This window comes from Anopheles darlingi, chromosome 2, assembly GCF_943734745.1.
Source record: "Anopheles darlingi chromosome 2, idAnoDarlMG_H_01, whole genome shotgun sequence".
In the NCBI taxonomy this organism is placed as follows: Eukaryota; Metazoa; Arthropoda; class Insecta; order Diptera; family Culicidae; genus Anopheles; species Anopheles darlingi.
The window spans coordinates 17,262,092-17,279,591 of NC_064874.1; the positions used below are offsets into that span (position 1 = coordinate 17,262,092).

General features: G+C 48.8%; 3 protein-coding genes across 4 annotated transcripts in view; all 3 read right to left on the reverse strand.

The window, feature by feature from the left end:
- The window catches only part of LOC125948153 (ribosomal protein S6 kinase delta-1), a 3,257-nt gene extending 145 nt beyond the window's left edge, over positions 1-3,112 (reverse strand). Inside the window, exons 1-3 of the mRNA XM_049673941.1 lie at positions 2,788-3,112; positions 525-2,692; positions 1-450 (exon numbers count right to left, since the gene is read on the reverse strand). The exon at positions 1-450 is cut by the window's left edge and continues 145 nt beyond it. Coding sequence (XP_049529898.1) covers positions 1-450; positions 525-2,692; positions 2,788-2,895 — 2,726 coding nt within the window. The 5' untranslated portion in view covers positions 2,896-3,112. The remainder of the gene's footprint in view (positions 451-524; positions 2,693-2,787) is intronic.
- A 322-nt stretch (positions 3,113-3,434) lies between these two features.
- Positions 3,435-7,489, reverse strand: LOC125948158 (dihydroxyacetone phosphate acyltransferase). 2 transcript variants are annotated; one of them, XM_049673947.1, is made up of 4 exons: positions 6,446-7,489; positions 5,824-6,140; positions 3,954-5,725; positions 3,435-3,837 (listed from the first exon to the last, which is right to left on the reverse strand). In XM_049673947.1, exons 2-4 carry the CDS (start codon positions 6,124-6,126, stop codon positions 3,699-3,701), a joined length of 2,214 nt encoding a protein of 737 aa, XP_049529904.1. In that variant the 5' UTR covers positions 6,127-6,140; positions 6,446-7,489; the 3' UTR covers positions 3,435-3,698. The 2 variants fall into 2 exon arrangements, with proteins under 2 accessions (XP_049529904.1, XP_049529905.1); XM_049673948.1 differs by lacking the exon at positions 6,446-7,489 and adding an exon at positions 6,241-6,439.
- A 475-nt stretch (positions 7,490-7,964) lies between these two features.
- LOC125948144 (uncharacterized) overlaps positions 7,965-17,500 on the reverse strand; it is a 9,940-nt gene continuing 404 nt past the window's right edge. Inside the window, exons 1-6 of the mRNA XM_049673921.1 lie at positions 13,392-17,500; positions 13,065-13,278; positions 12,713-12,985; positions 12,288-12,650; positions 12,106-12,222; positions 7,965-12,041 (exon numbers count right to left, since the gene is read on the reverse strand). The exon at positions 13,392-17,500 is cut by the window's right edge and continues 404 nt beyond it. Coding sequence (XP_049529878.1) covers positions 11,913-12,041; positions 12,106-12,222; positions 12,288-12,650; positions 12,713-12,985; positions 13,065-13,278; positions 13,392-17,491 — 5,196 coding nt within the window. The 5' untranslated portion in view covers positions 17,492-17,500 and the 3' untranslated portion in view covers positions 7,965-11,912. The remainder of the gene's footprint in view (positions 12,042-12,105; positions 12,223-12,287; positions 12,651-12,712; positions 12,986-13,064; positions 13,279-13,391) is intronic.

The following is a 17,500-nucleotide window of genomic DNA, read 5'->3' on the forward strand; positions in this document are numbered from 1 at the left end:
CAAGAATGATGTCCTCGTTGCTTGACTTCGCTCCAGTCGACGCTTCGAAAGAACGGGCTGGCGATGATTCGCTTGAAGTCGTACCGTCGCTCCACGTCCGGCTGCAGCAGTCCTTCTAACAATTCTCGCGCCTCACTCGAAACCTCTACACCCTCCGGGTACTGGACCTCGTGGTAACAAAACACACCAGACGGGTGGCAGGCGACGAAGGACCGTTTCGTTAGCAGCTCGAACATGATCACACCAACCGACCAGTAATCGGACCGTGGTTCCAGTGGACGCTCTGGTGCCACGTAAAGGCCCCGAATGGCGGACTGCTTCGGTGCAACCGTAACACTGCTTCCGGTCATCGTTGCCTGCTGGTTGAAGAACGATTCTCCACGCCTATGGAAGTACGTCAGCATCAGCTGTCCTTCGGGACCGAGCAGCAGGTTATCCATCGTCAGGTCACTAAGGGTGAGAGCCATTCGAATCATCCGATTCCAAATGAGTGAATCATCTTATTCCGCTTTTTCTCTACTTACCCGCAAACAATTCCATTGAAGTGAAGAGCATCGATAGCGATCACCAGTTCGCTAATCCAACGACGTACGACACCCTCCGGTAGTAGATCTCCGCTACATCCATGGTGGATTCCGTTCGGCAATTCCTCGCTATTAGGCAGTCGCCCATCGTTATCGTTAATACTTGCCGTCCTGACCGTCGTCGCTAAAGCTAATTGACTAGAGTGAGATTTACTATTTACTCGACCATCAGCAGCGGCCTCTTCGTGCAGTTGCATCTCCTTGCCAGCCACACTGTTATTATTTTTGAGATTTTCTTCTGCTCTCGCGGACTCCAGTTCCGCCGCTTGGTCGCTAGATTCTTCCAGTGTTTGGGCTACCACCTTCAGCAACTGTTGGCTGCATGATAGCAGCTCCTGCACGTCCATATCCTGCGAAAGGACATCGAACGAAGGAACCACCGGTGCGTCTGCTTCACTATCCTCCTTTTGTTCTCTCTGCTCCAGTTCCGCGAAATCATCGTCCGGGTGCGCCTCCATTCCGATCTCATCGGTATCGAAAGCACCATCCGTTGCATCCATAGCCACCTTAGATCGCTCGCTGACCCACTCTTCAGTCTTGTTCGAAGTGGAATGTTCTAGTTGCGTCGTCTCTTCCTTCTCCTGCTGCTGGCTAGTTGGTCCCCTTGCATTGCTACTATTGCTGTACTCCTGAATGAGATTGAGAAATCCCGCATCACATCGATCGGCTGTACCGCATGAATCCGCTTCACGATCGTACTGACAATCTTCCCCCACCACCGCTTCGCTGCATTCATGCAGCTCTTCCGCATCCTCCGGTGTAGGTGTCGGGCAATAGCGTTCAGTTACTGGTTTACGGTAGGAACGAATGAAATCCCACAGCTTACCGGCACACACCAGGCGGAGTAACAGAAAAATGCAACCATCCGTCGATTGGAAGTACGCCACCAGCGGTACCATGTAAGGCACATCCTGTGGGAAGACGGCAGCACTGGGGATCGGCAGTCCTGCCGACGACGGTAGCGGTCGTCTAATGCTCTTCATAATGTAGAACTGTTTATCGGTCACGTCCTGCACCTGCATCACGGTACCGATCACCTTGACGACCTTATAACGGGACAGATAGTTGAGCGGCCGCTCGAGCAGCTGTATCGGAGAGCTGGGATCATCGGGGAAAATGGGGCCAAGCTCCGGCTGTTCACCAGCACGGTTGCCCTGTTCTTCGGCTTCCCGTAGATACCGCTCGTAGATCTCTTCGGCCTTCGATACATACTTGCCGCTCTTCTCCTTCGCAATCCGGCGCCTAGTGACATTTGCATCATCCTTCGCCCCGCTTAGCAACCGGTCGATGCCTGCTTTGTACCGCTCGAACGCTTCCTTGTAGTCCCCGTTTGCTTCGGCTTCGACCGCTTTGCTGAATACGATTGCAGCGTCAACAAGGTAATCCATGGCCGCCGCTGCCGCCGCCTCCTCTTCCGAGGGCTCTCGAGAAAGAGAGCCCGTCTCGGAGCCGATCAGCGAACCGGCACTGCTGTACCCATCTGCTTCATTGGCTGCTGTCACTGGAGGTGCTGGTGCTGCGGCTGGTTGTGGTGTCTCAGAACCATCCACTTCATCCTCGTCCTCATCGCCCTCTCCACCGCTCGTACTCGAACAACAGGGCGTCTCGATCGTGCCATCGCGCCTCGGATCGACTAAACTCAGCTCGACCGGCCGACGTATTCCTAGCTGCTGCCTTATTGTCTCAATATTACCCTTGGCCGTCGCTTCCAATGCACCACCATTCACCGAGCCGTCGGTGTTACTAGTAGCACGTTCAGGTTTTCCATTTTCCTTCGCTTCGGTAGCGGTCGCAATGGTCACCGGACTGTCGTCCTCTTCGTCCACTGATATTCCGCGCGCGAAAAAGCTCACGAAGGCATGGGAACGGTAAAGGATCGGTTCTTGGCCGGCAAACTCCAACAGACGCAGTATGTACCGCTTACGCTGCTCGATGATCGACGGATCAAAGCGCTTGAAGTAGGACTGCTCGGTTAGCTCCGGTACCGTTCCTGTCAGGTGGCGCTCTCGGTGCCGCCGTACCAGCTCCTTGTACAGCTTCTTTACCTCACTGAAGCGCTTCCAGAGGATCACACGGGTCAGGGCTTCGGGTGCGGAGCGTGGAAACACCTAAGGAAAGGACGGGGCGGAGCACGAAAGATAAACGAAATCAATTGAATAACACTTATCGGTGAGCAAGCTGTGGGCGGACATAAGTGACCTACTATGGAGGTGATGCGGTAGACGGTGAAGCCCTTGTACTTGCGCGTTTCGTTGTCCACCGAAAAGCTGTGCACCCATGTTTCCGCTTTTCTTCGGCCGCCAACTAACATTTCCCCGCCGCGCTGTGCCCGGGTTGGACTGCCCTGACTGATTACATTACTCGGTAGAAAATGCGTTGCTCAGTTCGATCCCCGTGGTTCACCATACGGCACATATCACTTCCACATTGGCCAGCCAGAAACCGAGATAACCGAGATTCTCGAGAAGTGCGCAAGATGGTCGTTCAAACACAAACAAACCTTGATGATGCGTTTGACGTTTGCCGTCAAGCCACCCGGCCTGCATATCCGGAAAACGGAAAACCGTTTTTCGTAAAAGTACAAAAAATCTGCAAAATGCGTCGTGCCATCGAGCAACAGTACGCGATCAATTATGCATTAAACTTGGGAAATGCGGGGCTGATTGTTTATTCTAGGCAAATAAGTAAGACAAATGTGATATTTATGGATTATTTTACCGGTTAGTTCACAATCTTTTGGATTTGGAACTATGGTAAGGTTTTTATTATCTTCTAGATTAGATTATCTATGAGTCGATGTTTACCCCGTTTCAGCGAGCCCACACTCCCCCCCCCCCCTTCTTTTCCCCTAAATGACCACAACAATGAACGATTGTTAAAAAATAAAATAAAATGCAATACTTTATGCAAATACAAAACAAGCGATTAAAAAGAAAATCTCTAAGATGGATCTGCTAGTCTTTTCAGCGTTGAGCATACGCTTGGATTTGACCCATTGCCGGGCGTCGTCTTACCACATCATGATGCTGTACCACTACCCCTCAAAGAAACAATAAAAAGAACCGAAGGATGCTATGGCGATGGGTTGAGTTAACATGTCTAGTGTTCTCCCATCTACAATTTGCTCCCAGTAACCGCACTCTGGAAGGTGAGATACTGGAAGGGAAGCAGCTCACTGTACACTCTCAGCTGGCCGTTGATCTCCTCAATCGTAGTCATCGCGGTCAGATCGTAAGCGTATCCCCCCTCGTCCCTGGAATGATGTTATCAATGAAAAAAAGAAACAATCACGTGTGCGCGTGCGATTAGTGATGGAGCTTATCAATAACCACGAGGATGGTTGGGAATAGAGATTGAACAAGAACATACCGTTTACTTTTCGTGATTCCACCGAGCGCGACTAGTGAGTGCAGTGCGAGGCTGATACTGTCCAGCGAGAGACAGTACGGGTGCACGTTGCGATCCTGGCGCAGCAGTAGCTGCTCCACGTACTGCTGTACCTCGGCGAGATAGTCCTTCTCGGTGAAGGGCTTTCGTTGGTTCCTGAACGTGTCAAGCAACACATTGGTCACCTGCAGGTAGGTACACAGGAAGGGTCCGAGAACACTCAGATAAATGGCAGCCGTCTCTTCCTTGCCGGCCGCAATTGATACCCGCCGGTCACTATCACTACTACTGCCGGGCCCGGTCGATGTGAGCAATCCCTGTCGCTCGAGATGCTCGAATGCCGCCCGGAAATCGTGTTCCTCACGATTCGCACACAGCACAAACTCAAGGCAGTACAGCTCCCGTAGCTGTCGCACCGCCCTCCGAAGTGTCTCGCGGTTGAGTATGGATGGTGGTGCGGCGGCTGCTACCAACAGGATCATCGCCGGAACGGCCAGCCAATGCAGACATGGGTTACAGTACAGTTGTAGCGAGAAGATCGGTACCGAAAGCTTCATTACCCCATCGGACAGATTGTATCCTTTTAGTTTCCGTTTGTCCACCTGGCTGAAATCATGATGCGTTTTCGCAATTACCAGCGTCCGATCGGTCGCGGAAAGCTGCAGAATGTTCCGGTGTACGTCTAGTGAGGCAAGAATTTGCTTCTCCACCGCGTGCCCTTCCAGTTGCTCCACCTCCGTGATGGCACCCAGATCGGCCAGCAACGCGCCAAGCTGACGGACACCGTCGATAAGATGCGCCAGCGTGACTGACTCACCCTGGTACTTGCGGAAGTTGTAGTACAGTGCGACCAGATGGAAAGTGGTAAGGACCATCCGACGCTGCTGCAGATGAACCACCTCGTTGGCGAGGTTCTGGATGGCTTCACGTTCCTGCTTCGATAGGATTTGAGCGAACGACGGTGCGACCGAGTGCTGGCTGCGGTTTAGCTTTCCACCAAAGTACTCCTTCGCCGAGAAAGCGTCCCCAAATTCGAGATATATTGTGCCAAAGTTCTCCGACATCAGCTTGCCGATGCCCTTGAGCATTCCGAGGGTTGTCTCCTTCGGCTTTGGCACACCGAGCAGCTCATACACGAACAGTTGCTCCTCAAGTGGCCGATCGTACGATACGCTTACCGGTACGATCAGCACATCCGGTACCTCGCCCATAAAGAGCGGCTCGAGCGCCATCGACAGCAGACCAATCTTTGGTGTGAGTGCCTTGTTGCTCCGGCTACGTGTACCCTCGATGAAGAACTCGATACCCCGCTCATACGCCACGATGAGTTGTCGCATGTACTCCCGAAAGATGTACCAGTACCGACGATCGTTGCCATAGCTACGGCGCATATAAAACGCACCGGTCTTGCGTAGTGCATCGCCCATGCCGGCCATCGAATGAAAATCCATACCGGCTGCAATGCCCGGGATGGCGATGTTGTAGCAGAACAGTACGTACGACATCAGTATGAAGTCACCGTAGCTCCGATGGCTGGGGAGGTACAGAACGGTCTGTTTGCCGAACTGGGCCTGTAGCTGCTTCAGCTTCACCTCATTCACGTACAGCCCGCTGTAGATCCGATCAAAGATGCCGTTCAGCAGCGTACCGAGCGTCCTGATTACCGGTAGACTCTGTGCCAGCGCTATCTCCTCAAGCATGTCGCGAATCTTTTTCACCAGCCAGGCACGTTGCTTCGGATCGATACCCGTTTGCTGAAAGGATGGGAAAGAAGGGAAGTGTAAAAGAAACCCAGACCGAAAGCTGCCGTTCGCCACTCGCCAGACAATTGTCGCCAATGCACACCAATTACCTCGTCAATCATCTGCTGAATCCGTTGGCTGCCCAGTACGAACTTCTTCAGCATCTCTGGCGTCACGGACACATCTTTCGCGAACGGTACCGTCACTTTGTAGCGCTTCGTCATATCACGATATTCGCGATACTCCGCACCCAACAGATTACGATACTCGGACAGACCGGTTCCGGTCACTGTCGCTTCGTCGGTGGCTTCTAACGAGCGTGAGCTGGTGGAGTGGAGATTAGCTCCCGCCACCGGCTTATCCTTAGCCGCTTTCCTAGGCACACTAGAGGCGGCTGTATCGCGTGATGCCATTCCGCCCGGGGGAGCTGGAATGGAAGCATAAGAAAAAGAATTAGAAGCGAATCAAGATGCCTGCGATAACATCACATTCGGCCGCGGTACGACACGATGATAAGCGGACGTTACACTCAGTCGCAAGGGCCGTGCAATAAACGATTGATTGCAAAGCCGACGGCGATTACGCTGATTTGGGCATTGCAATTCAATCCAGTGTTTACGGCATGGGATGAGCAATGCAATCCACTTCACGGAAGTCCACGCTACAGTGTACCGGATCATCGTGACAACCGTGCGGCTACTACGTTTGATTAACACTTGATTAAAAATGCACCTTGTTCGTTATTGCCGCTCTGCAGAGTAGGCTATTTCGTTTGGAAGAAGGTGCTGCACTGCACCAGAGCACCAGCGTTCTCGGCAAGTAAGGAGGGTTTGGCGCCCTGTGGCTATTACTCAGCCCAGCCACTCTGCGGTTACCACACACAATCCACAAACCTGCCTTCGACCGTCGCTGTGATGCAACTCTGACACCACCGTAATCCCCTTCTCCGAGCGCGAAGACACCACGGGAGGGGACAGCCGTCGCACACCGAGCGTTGATAGTTTTATCTAATTCGTTTTGCACATGACGACTTTCGCTGGCTGGCCGGTCGGCCCAGCGGAGACGGCGCACCAAATCAAGCTCACCAAATGCACCTTATTTGATAACACGCACGGGCCTCTTTCCGTGTTCGTGTGGCCTCGCCGCGCAATTTGCAACCAAACGGCCTGCGGCAAATTGGTGTTTTGTTGGAAAACTTAACTACTTTGATGGGATGGCCGGATCGGTTCCATACCGGGAACGCCGTACACCGTTTCCCAGGTCAGTGCGAATGCTTCTCCTCAGAAAACAGTGCGCTGCGCAGCGACAAACATGATGTTCTCCGCCGTCACCGGCGCACAACCTCTCATCATGCACCATAGCCGCCGGTTGTCGATGTCTTGGGGCGTTTATCCGGTTTGGTCAGTCCAAGCAGCGAGTCCAAGTACTGCCACTCCTGCCCTCGGCCTGCTTTCCCCGCTTGCGATCGACCGGTTGTGTGGCGGTACAGTAGGCCAAGGGTTGTTGTCGCCAAATTCAACTTCGAGATCAATATCCTCTGCAGACGGTGTTGTGGATGCGGCACGGGGGCGGGGTGCAAACAACTTTCAAGGCCGAGCACCGTGGTGACCCGTTCATCACGTGGCTTCTCCAAGGCACCCTTCGACCCGATACGGAAACTACAAGATGCACAAGTAGGCGAACGTCGTTAGAACGGCAGAAGAAGTGAGAGCTAGCTCTTGAGGGTTCTGAAGATGGCAATATGTACGAAATAGCACCGGGAACGCACAGCTATCAGTTCGCTTGTATTCTGCCTGATGATTTGCCGGCCTCGTTCGAAGGCGTGTATGGCCACATCTGCTACGAGGCATTTGTCGTGGTGCATCGACCATGGAGACTCAATGCGATGGACATTGCCGATTTCGAGGTCCTACCTCATTTAGATCTGAACGATGCCGGAACCATCCTCAATATGCCATGTAAGATGGAAATGCAGAAGGTCTTTTGCTGCGGACTAAGCTAGTTTTTCATTTTCAAATGAATTAAATCCTATAACTTCCTTGCTTTGTTCTTCGACTAGCTACTTCGGTTTCTTCAACATCAACTCATTATCGATAAAATGAAGTCCAAGTGCTAGCACAGATACGAGAATGGTTTCTGCATCTTCACAGGTTGGTAAGATCTCGTTACATCTACTGTCCAGCATCTGTATTCTCCGGCTTTCAATTCGGACTATGAAAGAAGGATAACAGCAACTAAGATCAATGGTACGAGTACATGGGGTTTTCTTTTTTTTTTTATTATGGCCACACATGACCGAAATCGTGTCCAGAGTACGTGAGAAACGGGGAACGAGTACATTTGGTATCTTTAGCTTTATCATATATCTGTGTTTATATATCGTACGTAACTTTTATCTTGCGTTTCTGGTGATACTGCTTCAACGTTAGGTTACTGCTGTTCGTTTAACGTCAATCTGGGGTCTTCCTGTGCATTAACGACTCCAAACTAGCCTCAACTTGATAGGACTTATTGCTAGGGGTGATGTTTCTTCTATGTGACCGCCATTTGATTGATCCGCCGTCCAGTCACTCATCCTCTTTCTCTCGCTACTCAGTCATGCGGACAAGAGAATGTTAATCCACTTGCGAAAAACAATCACATCCACGGGAGGACTAGCCCCGTTGTCGTTCGCCATCTCGCCAAAATTGTTGTACAAGAATATATGCACGATTCTATTTATCAGTATAATGCCAATATTGTTATGCATCAAAGCGAGAGTCCTTCTAATTCATATTGAGTGAAGCAGGAAGCGTTTGGAGTGTTTTTTGTTTGTTAATTATATTTTCCCAAATAAGAGATAATCCCCACGTGCTTTGAAATTTTTGGAAAATATATGCACGATATTTATGTTGAAAAATATTTCACAAATAGAAAAAATATAAAAAACAATACATACCACTAATTCAACAAAGCTATGGAATCATTTCATTTCCTTTTCGGTTACTTTCAACTAATTTTGAAATCTTTTATAGATGTATAAACGGCAGCGGCCCTTATCACATGAGTGCACCTATGGGCTGTTTCCCTCCCTTGACTAGAAAAGAACATACAACCTGCGAGCAGTGCTCGAAACTTAAAATACGCAAAACCCCTACACTTAACTTATGACGCGACTAATGAGCATATTCACATGGTTCCGATCGTAACATACTGTGCTTCCGATGATCGTGTCAACAGTGATCGCTCCCCGGTTGATTGCTACCATATCGGTCTATTGTCACAATAACAAGTTTCGCGGGTTAGAGTAAAGTGGCATATATACGGACAAAATTTAGTTTTGGTGATCAGTTTATCTTTCTTAAACCTCAACCTTTTGCAATATCCTGATTCATTCTCCATTTTGTATGGTTGTTGTGCTGATCGATCCCGAAGTATTGCCTTTGCAAACCAAAAACTCCGGTGGTACTGGGCAAATAGCTACAGTGACCGGCATAAGTAAAAGCCCACCCCTTGATTTTTGTAGATTTTTGACTATAAATCCTACATTTTCTATCGTATCCGGCAAGTGTTGTGGTTTTCTTGAAGGTTTAACATTCCTCTTTCAGTTTCACTAGCTTTCATCTCGATTGGATTGATAACAAATTTTTGATAAATGTTTAAATGAGAGATGGTCGATCACAGATGTGACAAAAGTAAAAGCCCACTTTACAATAAATATTATTGTGACTCTACTAAAGCTCTCGGGTTACTATATCTTTGTTAGGCCTTTAGTTTACATCTGTTTTAAAGTTTTAGGTTCCCCCTCCCCCTCCCCCATTATTGGTTACAGTAATTTAATCCTTCAATCGTAGTAGTTCAGTAGTAAGTCGATTGCGCACGGGTTTTCGCTAAAGAAATGGGTGTATGGGAGGAAAAAAAATCGTTGCATGCCTGAAATCTTCTTGATTGATTCAATCATGTGTCTCAACAGATATTAGCAGAAAAAATATTATTAGTAGGGGACACCTTTATGCCATCATGACTAATCACCAATGTTCATCAGATTAGTAAATGAGATATAAAATCAGACGTTCTGGGAAGACGAATGATCGAACAAATGATAAAAACCATTCCGGAGATTAGGAAATCGTTAGAATTAACTATCTGTTCCATTATGAAAACCCTGTCGCTGTCTATTTTGGAGCAAACTATGCCTCATTAGAATAGCTCTACATGAGTACAAGAGCGCGTATGCTAAAAGTCTTCCGTTTATAAGCCAAAAATATGGGTAAACGTTTGAATTTCACCCGGAAATGTGTAACCAAGTTAAAAGAAGGCTAGAGCAATGTTTTATAGTCTGACGAATCATAAATGGAAACAATTAATATAAACTATCACGAAAGAGATTGGCGGAAAATAAACCATGGTTTGCAAGAACGTAATGTACCGGTCATAATCAAGCACGGAGGTGGTAGTATGAAGTTGCGGGGTGGATTTTCCAAGGCTCTTGTGGACAATTTAAAGAAAATGATGGTATTATGGCGGGCGAAAATTATGTTGACACCCTTAATAACTATTTGATGGACTCAGTACGAATAAGCCCATTTAAAAGCACTTTTGTTATGCAAATGGGCAGTGATCCTAAACATGCTGCTAAAATAACTAATATTTTTTAATGTTCCCGTGTCACTCCCCTTCTCAAATGGCCTCCTCAAAGCCAAAATTTTTAACGGATCAAGAATTTGTGGGAAATTTTAGATAAAAATTTCATTAAGAATTATGTTATTATCAAAACAATTATTTTTTGGGAAGTTATTCAACAAGTTTGAACCTCAATACACCTGAAATCGTGTAGACGTCATGCCAAAACACCAGTAACTAAAACTTCGAGCTAAGGATGGACCATATTAATTGTTAAGGAAATTTCATTGTAGGTGGGCTTTTACTTTTGTCACATCTGTGATCGACCATCTCTCATTTAAACATTTATCAAAAATTTGTTATCGATCCAATCGAGATGAAAGCTAGTGAAACTGAAAGAGGAATGTTAAACCTTCAAGAAAACCACAACACTTGCTGGATACGATAGAAAATGTAGGATTTATAGTCAAAAATCTACAAAAATCAAGGGGTGGGCTTTTACTTATGCCGGTCACTGTATCAATTAGAATTAGACACATACATACATATCAGCCACATATAAATTACGATTGGTATCAATCGTGATCGAACCGGGACAGGAGATATAATCACATTTTGAGTATATGTTTGTTTTTTTATGCACAAGCTTGTCTTTCTCCTATTCTTGTTCTGCTTCTTCAAAGCTAAGCTTGGGCTACGGTGGTACACAGAAGCAATAAGCAGGAAGGCATACGATGTGTTATAGCAGCAGATAGGGAGATAATATTTTATAATTTTTTTATGAGATTGTAACGGTAAAGATTTGCCTAATTTAAATGGTAAGAGTATGGTGACTGGCAAGAATAATAGTAGATGATGGATACGACTGCAAACGCTGGTGACCAGAAACATTTTCTAATCTATAGTTTACTGACGATGAGATATATTCACTGTCACGAAATCAATGATTTAAGAGGGAAATATCGGTATTATCTGAATTGCTTGCACATTGCATAGTGATGCTTTTGTGTGCAGAAAATGATGCCTTATACCGAATGATTTCAAATAGGAAGAAATCTAAGTAATGAGATGCGCGTTTGGTGCTTTCATGAGTGGGTATACAATCAGCTGCGTAAATATGCTTAAATATTGAAGCAATTTTAGGCGGGATAAGGCATATCTATGATACCATTGATCTGTACGAGTTACGTAAATCTGCTTAATATCGCACCGGGCGAAGTTTTCATCCCTCGTTTTAAACACATAACGCTTTCAGAGTTGCATCGCGTACTTTTTGAGCAGCAATCTCAGCTGTTCCTTCATGATTGATCCTTACTAGCCATTCTCGGCTTGATATCTAATACACCTAGTAATACTTGTCATTTCCCTTCCATTCTCTTATTTTCCCTGACACACACATACGACAAACGTTCACCAAAAAGGGTACAAAATTGTTGTAGGCATATGTGTCTATGGGTGAGGTGACGCTTTCCATGATAAACTCAATCCATTCCGTAGTTCTCAGCTTGGCCCATCAAAAAGTGCGAATTATCAACTCAAATAACAAACCGACAGAACGCAATGTTACGAACGCCCTGATGGGCCCATCTGGTGTGTCTTATTGCGGATATCCTAGTGCTGCAGACAAAAGCGGTTCCCAAGAACGATTAATCTCCAAAAACAGTTTGGAACAATGGTCGTACACCACGTTCTCGCTATTGATAATAGTCGCAGGGAACGGTTCACGCTGAAAATGAAACACAAATCGTGAGCACCATGACCCTAGGTATTAGCGCGTAGCTTTTCCTTACCTTTTTAGCGTGCCATATTGCCTCGAGAGTTGAAAGGAAACGTGCCTGTTCGGCGCTGGTGGAGAAAAACACAACCAAATCGTCCGAACACTCCCTTACCTCCTGACATTCGAATTCCTATGAAATGTTGGGACAATTGTTAGGATACCGCCGGTCAATCAGTATTTAAATGTCGATCTTACCAGGATGCACCACCAGTTGGAGGCAACGGCAGGGATCTTCACGGTCGCCATCTCGTCAATACTGGCACAGGTTAGCACCTCGACGCCGGAATTTTTCCCGTAGAAGCTACTCATGTTAGTATAACTTTTGTCTTCGCGCAACCCACCGGCACTCGCATACTCGATCGCCGATGGAGATGGAGCACCGGTCATGGTTCGTGAAAGATTGCTTCTTGCGGGCGATGTATTCGTTTGCTGCATCAGCATGCTGGCCCTGGTTGGTGTGCTTGTGGAAGAACAGTTCGACCGCCGATCGACACCGCCTAGCTGCGCATTGTTCGAGTTGCGTGTCGGTGTGCTGCTGTTAGACCGAACCGAACTTATCTGAAAAATATGTGATTAGATTCAAGACGTTGCCTACAGAACATTTTTTCACGTCTATTTACCTCGCTGCTATTATCCTGTAGCAAACCAGCACCATTGTTACTAGACACATTGCTGCCCTTACGCTGAACGTTAGGATTGACGTTCTCTTTGGAAGGTGATGTAGTGACCGGCGATTGCGTAGTGTACGTTGGGTTAGTTATGTCTGCTGTACTGTTGCACGCCGTACTACGCCTAAGCGGTGCACTGAAGTCCTCTCGTAGCGTTAACATATGATTCGAGGTCATGATGAGCGTACACCCGAGCGTACGGCGACGTTCCTGTACCTCAAACAGCTAAAAATCGAAAAAAAAAATCAAAACAACGAAAAGTTAACTCTCCTCGGCCGCGACGATATCTGCAGTGTTTACTTACCCCGCTGGCAGCCTGCACCAGTGCTTGTAGCCAATCTGAGGCCACGTACTCATCGGGGGCGGCAAGTTGAAGGGCTCCGGTACGTAGCAACAGCTCAAAACAGTAAGGACGTCCAGAACTTACAGATCGACGTGCACCCTGGCATTCAGCCAAAGCGACGGCCCACGTGGGCAACTTCTGAGATGCATCCCCAAATAGGTACAGTACCCCAGCCCTGATAATGGCGAAATAAAATCAACAAAATGGATCAGCAAAAATAACGTTTTTAACTAGCACAGTGCAATGTGTGCTTCGTTTTGCTTCGACAAATTGTTAAGATCAACTCACTTTAGCAGAAAGTACCCGGCCGACCAGTTATCCACGAATCCGGCGTGTGACATCCGTCGATGCATCAGCGGTCCTTTGATGTGCGGTCCAAGCGGTGTCTCGTCAGTACCGAGCGTACCAGCCGGTACGTTCACCACCGCGTAGTACTTCCAGGAGTCTTCCCTGTTCACGCTCGAATGATCGCGCACGAATGCCTGCAGCGGTGCCAAATGATCGAGTGTTAGCTGTCCGACAGCCGGTAGCACGGAGCCGCCCCGACGGGCACACAGTTCCAGACTCGATACCAAACCCTCGGCCGGGTAAGGACCACCGGCCAGCAGAACCTGCTGCATATCGCGAGCAGAGTTACTCAACAACACCGTATTGCCGTACGGGCCGACCAAAATGACATCAAGCTCGGCGTACGGTAGTACAAACTTATTACACAATCGATTCCGGACCTGATCCGTCACGTAGAGCGTACGATCGGTCAGGAAGACCAACACCGGTGTCATGTATCCTTCGCGACTGTAGCCGTTGAACAGTTTGAATACCTTCATTAGCACCTCATTATCGTTCCGGTAGATCGATAACCTACGCTGACCACCAGACGAGAACAACTCCACTGGTAACTCGCCGACACCTATGCCACCACCATCAAACTTCACCCCACCGAGCGCCAACGGACAATGTGCGGTAGCGGATTGAGCGTATGTATCATTCAGCTGCACCCGATCCAACTGACAACCGGATACGGACAGTTCGATTTCCATCGCAATTTCAGCGTTCAGATCCTCGATGAGTTCCCGGTTGACCGGTTTAACGCCACGTGGAACCAGATTGTCAAACAGTTTGCGCTCACCGTTCAGTTTCGATTGGAAGAAGGGATTCTGTTTAATCGTCGCCTCCAGGATCTTCTTCTGTGTCACGTTGCGCAGAAAGCGATTAATCAGCGAACTCTTCGAGGCAGTCGAGGTGGAACTGCTCGTAGACGAGGTCATCGCGTTGTGCCCGTGTTGATTATAGCGCCCCCTATGATGGGTTTGTCGTGGTGGATGGGAGTAGTGTCCACCGGCAGAGCCACCGCTGGTAGTGGTTAATGTTCCGTTGCTCGGTGGCTTTGACTGTAACTCTAGCAACGGTTCGTCGAATACTTCGGAGCTGCTGCGTGGTGTTACCGGAGATTGGACTGTACTGGATGAGGTACCGGAGATCGAAGGATAATCGACAATCACGAGATCGTCCTTTTCGGTAGTGCCTTCTACTGAGGCCATCGTTTCATCTTCCTTTGGTTGTCGTTGTTCTTCTGCTACAGCCGTCGTGACTGTCAGAATATCATCGAACTCTTCCACCAGCTGACGATCGAGGGTACCTAAATGGCGTGCAGAGGAACCGGCACCCACATTGAAAAGATCGGGACTCATTCTTAGTCGTGATGGTTCCATGCGCATCGTTGTCAGCGATTTTTTACGTAGCGGCGACGACAGATGTCGGCTAGACGGTTGAGATTGCATTCCGCTTACGGTGGAGCTTCTTGGTGAGTGTAGCACCATGCCACTATCGTCCACAGGCCGACTGCCACCGCTTGTGCCAGTGCTACCCGATACTTTACTCGATACCGTCGAATGATCCGAATGATCGCTACCGCACGACGAAATCACGCTACTTTCCATAACGTTTGTAGTGATTGCTTTATCTGATGATTCAGTTCCTTGCGTCTCTCGTTGCATCATCGGGCCGGCCTGCGATTGTTCGGATGCCTCGGTATCACCATCACCACCGGAACGGGATGGTGCTGAGGCCGCCGAGCTGCCGATAACATTCATCTTCTGGAAAATGGTCGATAACTTTTTCTTGATTTGTGTTTTGCCTATAAAAGATCCACCGGTCGTCTCACCGACCGGTAAATCCTTGGTTTCATCATCTTCCGGACCACCAATGCCACGAGATAGCCTTTGCTCGTCCTCAAAGGTATAGCATACCCCGGTATGCTCGAAGACTGTGCTTTCACCGTTAATAATGAATTTGTTGCGATAAGCACTGGTCATCGTACCACCACCGGCTACCGATTGTAGCACTTGTACCGGCAGTTGATGTGAAGTCACATCATTCGATTCCGGACCCGGCAGTGGAACATCAATCGCCGTGATGGCTCTAGTCGCTGTCGTGGTACCATGTCCATCCGATGGGTACTGTTCATCTTCCACACTGTTCTTCCGACTCGGAGCGTACAGATCAGCATCATTCTTACGGCGCAGTTGCTCGTCCACGTTGTGCACGTACTTCTTCGCTCCGCTTGTTCGACCTTGGCCACTGCCAGTGCCACCACTCTGCGCATTAAAGCCACCGTCGAGGCTTTTCGATAGGAAGGATTTCGGTTTTTGCACCACGGTAAAATCGCCATCCACCGTCAGTTGATCATCGTGCGTCTCCGGTATGCACTCGCGCACCGACGACAGATCCTCCGACCCTTCCGGTACACCACGTTCGGGAAGCGTTATACCGAAGATATCCTTCAGTGAACCGAATATCATGCGACTATTGTCAATCACAGAGAGGCGCTGGTGTACGTTGAATTTCTTCACCTTGCGATTCAGATCGTACTCCGGTACTACCACGTTCGTGTAGATACTGTTACGCTTCGTCTTTTTCAGACAGCTGCTTTTCGGTTTCTTCTCCTTGCTCCAGACCGATTTGACGAATTGCTGCTGATCCGTTGCACCGCTGGCACAGCCTTCTGCGTTTCCATCTCGCATGACGTTACCATTAAACTCATCCAGATGCTCAATGCTGGGTTCACTGTAGTAGCAGTTGTCCGATATTACGTTATTATTGTTGTTGCTGCTGTTGAGGTGTCTAGCGGAACCTCCCCGTTGTGTCTGCCCTACGCTACCACCAGTTCCTCCAGTCGTTGAGCCTATGCATTCGCAGCTGTTTGATTTAGCCTGACGATAGTTAGAGCGTTGATCAGTGGCCGTGTTACCCTCGCCCGAATCGAGACTTGAGTTGGAATCGGAACAGCTGCACTTGTACAGATTGTAGCCATCCGTAGACCGCAGTTTGCGCTCCGGTGGTCCATACTCGAACACACCGGAATTGTCGTACTTGACGTAGTTGCGCTCGTCCTCCACATTCTCGAACACGTCTGTCTTGCCGTAATCGAGCACATCGGAGCAAGCGTTGCGGTACACATACTGTCGGCCTTCGCACGCCTCCTCATCAGCGTAATCATCGAACCCGGCCCGACTATCACCGCGCGCGCCACCACCACCATCATCACGATCCGTGCACCAAGAGTAACGGCCACCACCCTTCGCTCCCTTCTTCCCCGAGCCACCCGTCTTGTATGTGATGAATCCGTGCTCGATATGAATGTTGTCCGTTTTCGTGTTCTTCAGAATGTCCTCGTGAAACGAGACACGCTTTTTAGGCGTCTTGCTGACCGGTGCCTTCTTGATTCTTCGCCTGTACACGATGTTTTCGCTGTCGAACGTCGAGCAGGTGCTGGAAATGAGCTCATCCGGAAGCTGACTCGCCGTCATAGCCGGATCGATTTCAACTCCCTCACCCACTTCCTCTGCGTCCTGGGCGGTTGGGTTTAGAGTGATTTCCGCAAATTTCCCTCCCACTGCGGCCAGTTCGTCAGCATCTATAAGCTGAATCTCGGTCGCCTCAACATCCATTGGTCGCTCGCAATTGTTATTATTATTATTGTTGTTGTTGAAGCCTTCGTCCTGCTCCACCTTATCCTTTCCCGTCACGGCTGATGGTGGCGCGAGTGGAGGAGTTCCGCCTACATCAAACTCAAAGCCACCGGCACTGGAGATCATGGATTCGTTCAATCCACTAGATTCTGAATCCAGCAGCTGCACTCCGGAATCGCTCGGTGTCGTATCATCCAGGATGCTGGCCACACTTGAGCTCATTTTGGTTGCTTGCTGCTGCTGTGAATTGGCCTCATTGGCCACCTCACACGGGAGTGGTTTACCCTTCTCGAACCCACATTCACCAGCAGTGGCCGCCGTCGCCATCGCTGACCCACCATTATTATTGTTGTTGAGATTGTGAGGAAACTCGGCTGCACACAGCTCCGCCGTCCGCTGAATCGCTGCGACATCCATCGTTTTTCG